The sequence below is a fragment of the Bidens hawaiensis genome, unplaced genomic scaffold, assembly GCF_021521415.1.
Source record: "Bidens hawaiensis isolate Kalapana, Puna unplaced genomic scaffold, B.hawaiensis_p1.1 tig00016747_1, whole genome shotgun sequence".
In the NCBI taxonomy this organism is placed as follows: Eukaryota; Viridiplantae; Streptophyta; class Magnoliopsida; order Asterales; family Asteraceae; genus Bidens; species Bidens hawaiensis.
The window spans coordinates 309,170-320,551 of record NW_027492537.1 but is presented as its reverse complement, the minus strand read 5'-3'; the positions used below and the strand labels follow the sequence as shown (position 1 = coordinate 320,551).

Genomic DNA, 11,382 nt, shown 5'->3' with positions numbered 1-11,382 from the left:
TCGAGGAAGCATTTAAATTTGAATGGGGCTACATCATCAACTTTGAGATCAATCTCCGGTAGTGGATAACAGTCCTTGGGACACGTCTTGTTTAGATCCTTGAAATCTATACACATCCGCCATGTCCCATTACTCTTAGGGACAATAACCGGATTGGCGACCTACGTCTGGTACTGGTTTGGGCGAATGATTCCAGCATGAAGAAGATCCTGCACTTGTTCATTCATTGCTTTCGTCTGCTCTGGACCCATCTTTCACTTTTTCTGAACAGTCGGTGTAAACATCGAGTTTACCCTCAGCTTGTGTTCTGCAATGTTCCGCGGGACACTGGTCATGTCTGCGGGTCGCCAAGCAAAGATATCAACGTTTTTTTTTAATAAATGTTTCAAAAACGTCCGCAGTATCTCTGAGATAGCGGCTCCAATTGTTACAGTTTGTTCTGGGAATTTTTTTTTAGCACCCACTTCTCAGGTTCAGTCCGTCGGGTTTGCTTCGGAACCTTGCTAGGCTTCAAGCTTTTTGTCATGAAGCAATGACGGTTAACATGAATAATAGCCACCCTAGTGCAAGTCGGAACTCCAACTGCACCGTGTGCTATGGAAGGATGGGCATTGAAGTCTCCGATCACTTCCCGCCGCATGATAATGCCGTGCTTGGATGTTGCTGGTAAGACCAAGAATTCAACCTCGTCGGTTCTTGAATGTATCCTGTTACTGAGGGTAACTGGGAAAGATATCACTCCTCGCGGGTGCATTATCTATCCTCCAAATTCAGATACAGGAGCATGAATGGTTTCAACCTCTCCTTATCTTCTTCGTCTAATTGTTCAAAGCATTGCTCGTACATTATATCCGACGTACTACCGATGTCAAAGAAAACGTACTGCGAGCGATAATGGCCGAAGAGGGCAGTAATGATTAAAAGGTTCTTGTTACAAGGACCTCCTTTGATTCGTGGAAAAATCACAGGTATATTTTTCCACTCTTCATCCGGGAATTCTCTTCTCTTCCCGCCGACCTTGTGTCCACCTTGAATCATATGAACGTTTAAGTCTTTCACTTGCTTTTTTGGCAGGCCTTGGTTATTTTGCGCGGGAGCTTTATCAGTCCCAGGTCTTGCACCCTTGACCAAATGTCCAAGTTTCCCTGATTTCATAGCCGCCTCAATCTCTTTTTCAAAGCTGTACACTCGTTCGTGTTGTGACCTATGTCGTCATGAAACGAACAGTCTTTCTTGGCATCAAGGAATGACCTCCTTGTGAATGGCCGTGGTTTCCTGAAATTCACATTCTCCGTAGTGAGGATTTCAGCAGGGGTCTTTGAAAGTGGAGTCCAATTGTTGGGACCTCGACTTGAAGGTCCCGCTTTGTTTTTATTGCCAATCAAGGATCTGGCATCAAATGGCTTGGACGCTTCCGCGGACGGCTGGAGTCGGGACCATATGGTTCCCTTTGCCTGTCTGTTAGGCCGCGTATTCTAGAATTCGACTTTCAAATTCTATTTCTGATTGTTGGTTGCCAATGTCTTTTGAGTTCTGGCAAACAACTTTGCCGCAGTCATAATATCATTCCAAGATGTGGGCATACCATCTTTTCCAGTCAACGTCATAATCAATTCGTCACTCTTTACATTCTTGCGAAATGCTCCCCGCAACATATCCTCGCTTACGCCACTGATATTGAGGCTTTCGTTGTTAAAACGGGTAATGAATTCTTCTATAGACTCATTGTTCTGTCTAACGACGTCCAATATTTCGGATGGGTCGCGGGTGTGTTTTCTCTGCTGGCTAAAGTGTTGTGAGAATTTGGCAACAAAATCATCCCAATTTTTTATCTGTCCGTTTGGAAGCTTCTCGAACCATTCCCTTGCCTTCCCAACGAAGGTCAGTGCCAACATGTGACACCAGTATGGAAGAGTCCAGCCGCTGACTCCTCCCACTGTCACGAAGTTCAATAAGTGATCACTGGGATCAGTCATTCCATCGTACTTACCTACGGATGTTGGAATTTTAGCATTCACTGGAAACGGGGCAGTTGCAATTTTTGCGATGAACTTCGATTTCTCGGCAAAAGCAGCCGGACGATATGGCTTGGAAAAGTCTTCCTCAGCATCACTTTGATAACCCGCCTGGCGAACTACCGCCTGCGGACGGCTATGTGAAGGCGACTATCACCAGTGTAGTAACTAATATCACCTGGACGATACGATGAGTCGTAACTGCCGAACTCGTCAAGGTAGGATGGTATGTGCATAACCATACGAGGGCGATCCCGTAGTCGTCGAACTTCTCTAGGATCTCTTCCCGCCTGAACACTATGGCGGATCTGACTCCTCCTTACTGCTGGGGGAGGAGAAAGAGATCTCCTAGGAGATTATTCATAGTTTAGAGGTCGAGCTTGGAGTCGCTCTTCGCGCACCCGTCGCTCGTACTTTGCTGCCACCTTTTCTTGTTGGAGACGGAACCACTCGTCCGGAGACAAGGGTACCTTACTTCTGGAACTATGATGGGTTCCTCCTTTCTCAGATGCGTCAGAGTCATCCTCCAAGCCTAACTCTGAATGAGTCTGACGAGTTTCTTTTGTAACCCGCCCGGGATTGCCGAATCTCGAACTTCCTGGCGCAAACATGCCCTAGGTCCGTTGGAGTAGGACCTGTCGGTGCCGAGAAGAGTCCCAAACCGCCTGGAGTGGAGCTTCCAGGAGCAGTGATACGTTCAAAGACACTTGAGGCAAAGCCAACAGGTGCTTCAGTATCAGCAGTATGCGAAACAGGTACATAAGTTCCCGTAGACCCTTCAGGAAGATTACTCATATCGTACGAACCAAAAAACCAACGAAAACTTGTGCAGTTCTAACACCAAAACGGATGTCGCCAATGAAGAAACACCAATCCAATCCCCTTATCGGTTCCTGGATCTAATGAGTCAACCTGGTAGGATACAATAACAACCGACACGATATGAGCACAACTTCCTAAAGTCCAATGACCGGAACCTGCAAAACAGACACCGTGAGTCTCGTCACAGGAAGGACAAGAGGGGGGTCTTCCCGTAACCACCCTCCGGCGTGAGAATCAGTACCGTTCTTAAGAGAGAAATTACTAAAGTATTAAGAGTAAATACTTGGGAGTGAATGTGTACCTCATGTAGGTTGACAAGGTATTTATAGCCGAATGATGTGGGAATTGTGATTGGCCAGCTGTCCCATTCTAGAAGATATCCAATAACCGTCTGGACGTGTGTCCTTATGCGATAGGTTGAGCTATACGTCCCATTTGCATGGTTGTAACAACCTGGAGACGCGTCATTCTATGATAGGACGAGCTGATCCCTGGCCATGTGCACGGTTATAACAAACTGGCCAGGTGTGCTTCATTCATTGGTCAATGGGTCATGTATTCTCCAAGTAACGATCGTGGTTATTCTTCTAGAAGGTGGTTAGTTACTTACAGCTGTCCTGTTGGCATTGCCTTCCGGTCAACTTGGCGAATAGATGTGTTATCATGCGGGTGACATCTGAAGGTGCCAAAATGCTTCCGCGCGTGATGAACGAATGTTCTTCCTTTATTATGTTTTGCGGGTGACCCATAGGTTCCGCGGGTGGCCTATGAGGGCTTCCTCCCCTACCCGCGGGTGATACTTAAGGGTATTTTGGTCTTTTTGATACCCTACCTCTATAATAACATAATAAAAATCTCATCAATAACAAAGCTACTAGCAAATATAAGAAAGATGAATGAAAGCAAACTCTGTCTTTATCTTAGAAAATAGAGATGTTAATTTTAAAAGAAGACACCTTAAAAATATGAAACCAATTTTCTAAAGAGAGAAAAATTAAATTATGAATGAGTGATTAAATGATCATATACTAATAATTGCTACCAAAGTTATTAGCTAAAAAAATGATTATTAAAATTAAAACAGGTTTTAGTAATGAGAGGAAATAAATATCTACAAATGATTATTGTACTTTCTAATTAAAAAAATATATATCTAACAAACATAATATTAAAATGTAAAGAAAAAAAAACATCCTGGTGAGTGAGATTCTTCTGCCTCGACAACTCCGAAAGATTGTTGAAGAAGAAAACTTTGTTGAAACACAAACCCAAAGACAACACCTTGTGCATGTTCCTAAATATATTATGGACAACTACTCTACATACGTCTTCAACAACTGCATCAATCAATAACTAACAAACAAACAAACAAACAGACCCATTCCTTCATCTCTTTCATCACAAATTAATGGCCAATGCATCATGGGTTTTCACTCCCACACTCAACAAATCCATTATTATTCCATCCCCTGATCGAATACTCAAAAGGGTTTCTTGTCTTAATGCTGTTCGTGGTGCCGACAAGCTTTCGGTCTCCGAATCCAAGGCTTCTAGGTAGTTTGATTGCAATTGGATTGATTGGGGTTTTTTTGTGAATTTTAAAACCCTAGTTGTTTTTGGATGTTTTGCTTGAATTGGTTTGGTTTGTTTTGGTTTGGTTTTTGATCATTTTATGTTGTTGGGTTTGTGGAGGCTTGGGCTTTGGTTCGGGTTTGGGCCCGTTTATGTTTTCTTGTTTCTTAAGCTAGAAACGTTAGAATTCGACTTGAAAAATTCAAAATTCGACAAATTCGAAGTTGCATGTCGAATTTGATTTAGTAGTTGAATTTCTAATCGAATTCGAATTTATGTTTTTAAGTTTGATTTAGTAAATATTGAATTTGAATCGAATCGACCAAATCTAAATCGAATCCGAGTTCAAAAAATCAAAGTTCAAATGATTCGATTCGATGGATGTTTGGTAATCTAGTGCTGAATCAATAAGATGTCTGACTGATTAAGAGGTTGCCTTTGAATCTGAATCTTAACCATTAAGAGGCTTTGTGAGCCATTAAGAGGTGTAATCAAACGCACACCTTTGACCTATTCATATGTAATCTCTTAATGGAATCATGCTGATATTCAAAATTTGATTCGTTGAACATCCCTAGTCTCTATATATTCGTATATCGTTGTACTTGTATGAGTGTTTAGAGCATAAAGCAATAGTAAATTCTTGGTTGCAGCCCGTGGACGTAGGTTAGCTTAGACCAAACTGCGTACGTCCTTGTGTCTCGTGTTCGTTTATTTATCCGCCAGTATGATTGTGTATGTGTTTTGCTTAACCGAGATCCTAACACAGGTTAGTCGGAAAGGGGTGCAAGTTAGTTGGATGTGGTTCTGCTATACCTAAATTCAAGGTTTCTAATGATGATCTTTCTAAAATTGTCGATACGAATGATGAATGGATATCTGTTAGAACTGGAATAAAAAACCGAAGAGTTCTTACGGGTTGGTTTTCACTTGTAAAGATTGTAATAATTATTATAACGGTTCATGATTTGAACGGTTGTGGATTATTTGTTGATTGACAGGGAAAGATAAGATGACAGGATTGGCTGTTGAGGCGGCTCGGAAAGCACTTGAAATGGCGGAGGTTGATCCGGATGATGTGGATTTGGTTCTGTTATGCACATCGACCCCGGAGGATCTATTTGGTAGTGCTCCGCAGGTATTCCTGAAAAGAGACTGTGGCAATATTTGTGTAGAAATTTTCAATTGCATATAATGCATTTGTTGAATTGATGGAAACAATTTAAAAGTTCTTTCTTATGTAGTAATCTTAACTTCTTTTAAGTTTGTAGAAAAGGTTAATGTTAGTATAATACTCTAATTAGAGGTGGAAAAATGGCTAATTTTTTTGTATGGATTGAAACGGGTTGGGCCGATTATTTTATAAATGATTAGTGTTAAATTTGATTAGAAACATAAATTACTTCGATACTGTTCTAATTTTTTTTAATAAAAATGTTAAATTATTATTTTTTAAATAAACTGGTTTGGGGGGTTTAATGCATGAAAATTTCATTTGGGTGACTTTTACGCGTTTGACCCATTTTCTCATCAATCACATCTTTTTATTCTACCCATTTCGTCCATTAGAAACAAACATAACCTGAATAGACCCGTTAATTCAATTGCTGTAAAGCACCACTTCTAGGATTCACTTTGGAAAAAAAAACGCGTTAATTTCAAATATGACACCAAAAAAAGTTACATAATTTGACCTTGTAACCAAGAAAAAATTTGTCTTATTAAAACCTCAATTTGTAAATAAACCAACTTGTTCTCTTTAACTAAACTCATATTAAACGTCTAATAAATCCTTTATTCTTTCTTTTAATCTTATGTCAGATACAAGCTGCGCTCGGGTGTAAAGGAAATCCATTGGCTTTTGATATTACAGCTGCTTGTAGCGGATTTGTTTTGGGTCTAGTATCAGCTTCTTGTTATATCCGAGGTAACTTTTGTTTATACTTTTTTGCAATTTCTTGATTTCATTACATTTATAAAAAATGAGCTTTTTATGCAGGTGGCGGATATAAAAACGTTCTTGTGATTGGGGCAGATGCACTGTCTCGTTATGTTGATTGGAGCGATAGAGGGACTTGTATTCTATTTGGGGATGCTGCTGGTGCAGTATTAGTTCAGGTGCTTAACACCTTACTTCTTGTTTCTTGTTGAAGTTAAAAGTTTGCAGCTTTTGTATGTTGTTGAGTTGTTGCGATTTTTTTACAGGCCTGTGAAAGTGAAGAAGACGGTGTATTTGGTTTTGATTTGCATAGTGATGGTGAAGGCTACAGGTTCTAATTCTAACTTTATATTAGATGTTTTGAAATTAAAATTACCTAAATGCCCATTGTCAACATTTACAAAAAATGATGATGTCGATTTGGGTTCACAAGATTCTCTTGTAGGGTGTTTTGATTTGCGTTTTGGAATTAATTATATGATGATTGTGATTTTAAGTCATAGTATTGAATGTTTGAATAAATAGTTTGTTTATTTTTGGATCATATAATCACTTTTGGATAATCATAATATTGGTTTATTTCAGGCATTTACACACGGGCATTAAAGAAAACGAAGCATTTGGTACTAACGGCTCGGTTGTTGGATTCCCTCCAAAAGGTTCATCTTATTCATTCATCCAAATGAATGGTAAAGAAGTTTTCAGGTTCGCTTGTCGAGCGGTCCCACAATCCATTGAGATTGCATTAGAAAAAGCTGGGATGACGCGTTCTAGCATTGATTGGTTATTGCTCCATCAGGTATTATGAGAATATTAAAGACAATGTTTGGATGTGCTTCTACTCTTCAAAGTTTTAATAATAACAATAATAATTTAAATGCAGGCGAATCAGAGGATTCTTGATGCGGTTGCGACACGTTTAGGAATACCAGCAGAGCGAGTGATATCAAATTTGGCAAATTATGGTAACACAAGCGCAGCTTCTATTCCATTGGCGCTAGATGAAGCAGTGCGCAGTGGGAAAGTCAAACCAGGTCAAACCATTGCAACATCGGGATTTGGGGCGGGTCTTACTTGGGGTTCTGCTATTATTAGATGGAACTGAAACTGAAATAATCTGTTTGTTGTCAATCATGTTTTTGGTCTGAGTTTGGAAAACATTTTGTTTTGTAGCATGTTGTTAAAGCCGGTGTACCATTTAAGTTATTTTACGTGTTTTAAAAGTGATTATATGATATTTAATAAAGCCGTATTCGTGATTGTTGATAAATCATGGTTCATCAGCAGTAGTTGAAGCTTATTAGAATTTGACGAATTCATTGACGATATTGTTCGTATAAGAAAATAGTATGAATTGTATGTAAAGTGGTGTGAACAATAATAAGTTATTGAAATTTTGTTTTAATTAAACTAACGGTTGGGGTGGAGCGATGTTCATTGATTACATACTTTAAAGACCATCTATATATGTCTTGTAAGAATAACACGATAAATCTTAAATAGAATTAATGAATTTCAGGTGAATTTAATTCCACACACCATTTTTGCTTATTGTAAGTTTGTCTACTATTTGTGCTTATTGTAAGTTTGTAACTTTAGTTAATACACTTTTTTGTTTTGTTTATAATTTTCAATATACCTTTTCGTTTTTTTTTCAATATATGTTCTTTCTGTAAAAAAAAAAAACAAATATAATCATGTTTATTTCTATATAAAATTTATAAAAGAGGAGGCACATCAAATATAAAGTTTGTTGATTGGTGTACTTGCTATGTATTTGTTTTTTTTATTTAAATTATATTGAAATACACAAAAGTAGACAAATCGTAACGTTATATTCCTTTAATTTAAAAGAACATCATATATTAAAAATTAATAAGAAACAATATCAACCAATGTCAAATCAATTACTTGGTGCAATGAGCAAAAAAGTACATATACTATTGAGATTTTTCCTTTCGTGTATATATTATTTTTATTAAATCAAAGATTTGATTGTGATTCTCTTTGTCATAACCACAATAAGTTAGATATTTGACCAAATGTGAAATGACCATTAACTCATTGAGGACAAAAACTAAGAGAAAAAACATTATGTGTGAACAATTCTCGAACGGACGTAAATCAAATGACACGATCAAGATTAAATCAATTTTCGATCACAATCATAGTCTATACTCGAGATAAACTTCCACTTACGATAAGTATAAGTATCAGTTTAAACCCTAACTCTTTAACAAAAACAGATATTCGCCAGCCCCTTTTCAATGCCTTCGACCTTTTGCTTCACTTTTCGAAACCATGACTTCTGAAATCTTCTTCACCTCGTACAATATCACAGCCGAGAACAAGAAACTGCACAATAAAGAAATCAGTTATTGACACTCATTGGCAGAGGCGGGAATTTAAACCCATATGTTGATCATATTTTATCTTTGACGGGTCAACTGAGTAAAAAAATATATTTTCATAAAGAAATGGGTCAACTGGGTTAAACAAGCCAAAAGTCAACCAATGCGTATTTTTAATACATAAAACCTCCTATGTTATTTTCTATTAAAAAAATAGTTAAAATGACACAAAGTATAATTTTGGGTAAAAAAAAGTTCCGTTTGAACAACATATAGCCCATTTTGGTCCCAACCCGTTTCATTCGTTAATCAACCTTCCTGGCATGTCATTCTGCCAATCATTTTTCGCCTAATATTTTTTTGAAGACAGAAAATGAGCTGTTTAGCCTGCTATGAATTTTCGAAATATAAAGAAATCTTGAATATGATAACAAGAACTATAATATCAAATCTACCATCTACTTCTTTTGAAGAAGGCAGCTTAAAAGATTGTAAACATTTGGAAACACTTTGGTTGACTTTTAGGCGTTTGATTTTACACGAAATCCGTTTTTTAGATAGATAACCAGATTCATATAGGAATCAAAGTTTTCATATGTATACAATGCATTAAACTGTGAAAACATTTTTTATGAGAAGCTAAGGTAGTAAAATACCAAGTGGTTATACAAACTCGATGCACAGTGGAGGCGGCGACAAGAGCAACAAGCTCTGCTAGAATAACTGTAGATGAAAAAATATAAAATAATTAAGAACTATTAACGCTTTGTCAAGTACTGATTTAAGATGAATTTGCTCAACAGGCTTTTAACAGAAAACCGATGTTTATCTGCAACAGCTTTGGTAATTCCTGCTGTCGTGTTTAAGGCTCAAATTGAGCTGATGCCAAAACATGTTGGGTTGGGCTGACACAACATATTTTTACAAATATCATTTTTTTAAATAAAAAGGATGTGAATCAAATATAAATACAAAAATATGATCCATTTCGATAATGATCTAATCTTTTTAATAAAACAATTCGGAAGTTTTAATACACACAAAAAAAGAGTCTATTTTTATTTTAGCCGTTCGGACCATAGATAAAACATAGCATGCCAAAATCACCACCTCTAAAGAATCCATAAGGATAATATTAACTCACCAGCACCCCATCCAGTCTTAGCTCCATAAGTCTCCTGGTAATTTCCAATGAACTGCAAAATAGGAAGAGCCAAATAGGCCGTTAAGCATATGCAGCTATCATGTATTACGTTTATACAACAAAATCAATAAGTAAATTTCCCTAAAATTATAGCAAAATATATGTAAATCACCAATTTAAGGCAAAGAAAGATAATAATCAAATCACAAATTTCAATATTAAAGAGCAAACAACTAATACAATTACCAAAAAAGCTCTAACACAAGTATCTTCACACAAATCACTACAAGTTACAAAGAACTCACCGTCAACAAGAAAAGAAAGACGAGAGAACTGGTGAATCCTCCAAGTATGGTGAATAGTTCTGATGATGCTAACTTCCCTCTATACATTTCTTGTAGTGAGAGAGTGACAACAAAGAGAAGAAGAGAATACATCATCGAATTCCCAGACTCCGCCATTGGCTTCAAAGACCAAAACACAAAACAATATCATGACTCAAAGTAATAATATAGTAATTACAATAAGTGAACTAGCCTACATGACACCTTATTAATAAAGCACCATGGATCGAATTCTAGGCCTGTGAACGACCACGAAAGGGGAATTGTTGTTGTTAGTTTATGTAACTTTAACCGGGCATTAACAGTTAAACGAGTGGATTTTCTAGTTTATGTTTGTTGTTATCAAAATGTAAATGTTCGTGTCCGTTCATTAACAATCTAAACGAAGACAAAAAAACATATGTACATGTTCCTGTTAATTTAATAAAACTTTTTTGTTCGTTGATATAAACGAGAACATAACTGAACTATCTGCCAAACGGTTCAATGAACAGGCGGTTCGGTTGGGTTCGGTTACAAAAAATATATTGCCACTAGATCAAGAAGACTGTTAGCAAATTGACCTAATTTCGTAGACAAAATTAAAGATAGAATAAAAAGATCAAAAGAAGATTGCGAATCTAAAAGAGGAAATGATGCAGGCAAACCTATGAAAATGGTGGATCTGATCCTGATGTGTGTACCAGTTTGATGAACAACAATGGAGGAAGGAAGTGTTGAAAATGAAGTTGGAGTTTTCTATACCCAAAACAACAATGGGTATTTATTTATTTTTCAAATTTTTATTTTTTTATTTAATAATAGTTTTGATGATAAATTGTTTTTATAAATAAATGAGATGTTATAACCCGGTTTAAAAGCTATATTGATTTGATGAGACTCAAGACTCGTTTATTTTGTTACGGTAAAATTGGTTTTTTTATTGTAAATAATATACATCTTTATTTAAATAAATCAAATATTAATTTTTAATACAACTCTACTTTATATGATTTTTATATCAAATATTTGGTGAGATTAGTTTTAATTTAATGAGATGTTATAACCCGTTTAAAAAATATATGGGTTTGATGAGATCCATACCCGTGAATTCGGGTCAAATGCACGAGAAGTCTCCATTTAAAAATCAAGCAAATCTGATGACTCCAAAAAAGGGGAGCAACCACATCGCGACACGTAAGATTTTTATGTTTTC

The 11,382-nt window shown here is 36.8% G+C and overlaps 2 protein-coding genes across 2 annotated transcripts; one reads left to right on the top strand and one right to left on the bottom strand.

Moving 5' to 3' along the window:
• The first annotated feature begins 4,020 nt into the window (after positions 1-4,020).
• On the top strand, positions 4,021-7,591 carry LOC143552005 (beta-ketoacyl-[acyl-carrier-protein] synthase III A, chloroplastic-like). The gene is made up of 8 exons (XM_077042316.1): positions 4,021-4,391; positions 5,179-5,327; positions 5,411-5,547; positions 6,231-6,336; positions 6,409-6,527; positions 6,615-6,679; positions 6,934-7,147; positions 7,232-7,591. Exons 1-8 carry the CDS (start codon positions 4,246-4,248, stop codon positions 7,451-7,453), a joined length of 1,158 nt encoding a protein of 385 aa, XP_076898431.1. The 5' UTR covers positions 4,021-4,245; the 3' UTR covers positions 7,454-7,591.
• Positions 7,592-8,485: 894 nt separating this feature from the next.
• On the bottom strand, positions 8,486-10,874 carry LOC143552004 (uncharacterized). The gene is made up of 5 exons (XM_077042315.1): positions 10,835-10,874; positions 10,149-10,307; positions 9,844-9,895; positions 9,356-9,422; positions 8,486-8,703 (listed from the first exon to the last, which is right to left on the bottom strand). Exons 2-5 carry the CDS (start codon positions 10,302-10,304, stop codon positions 8,613-8,615), a joined length of 366 nt encoding a protein of 121 aa, XP_076898430.1. The 5' UTR covers positions 10,305-10,307; positions 10,835-10,874; the 3' UTR covers positions 8,486-8,612.
• Between the last annotated feature and the right edge of the window lie 508 nt (positions 10,875-11,382).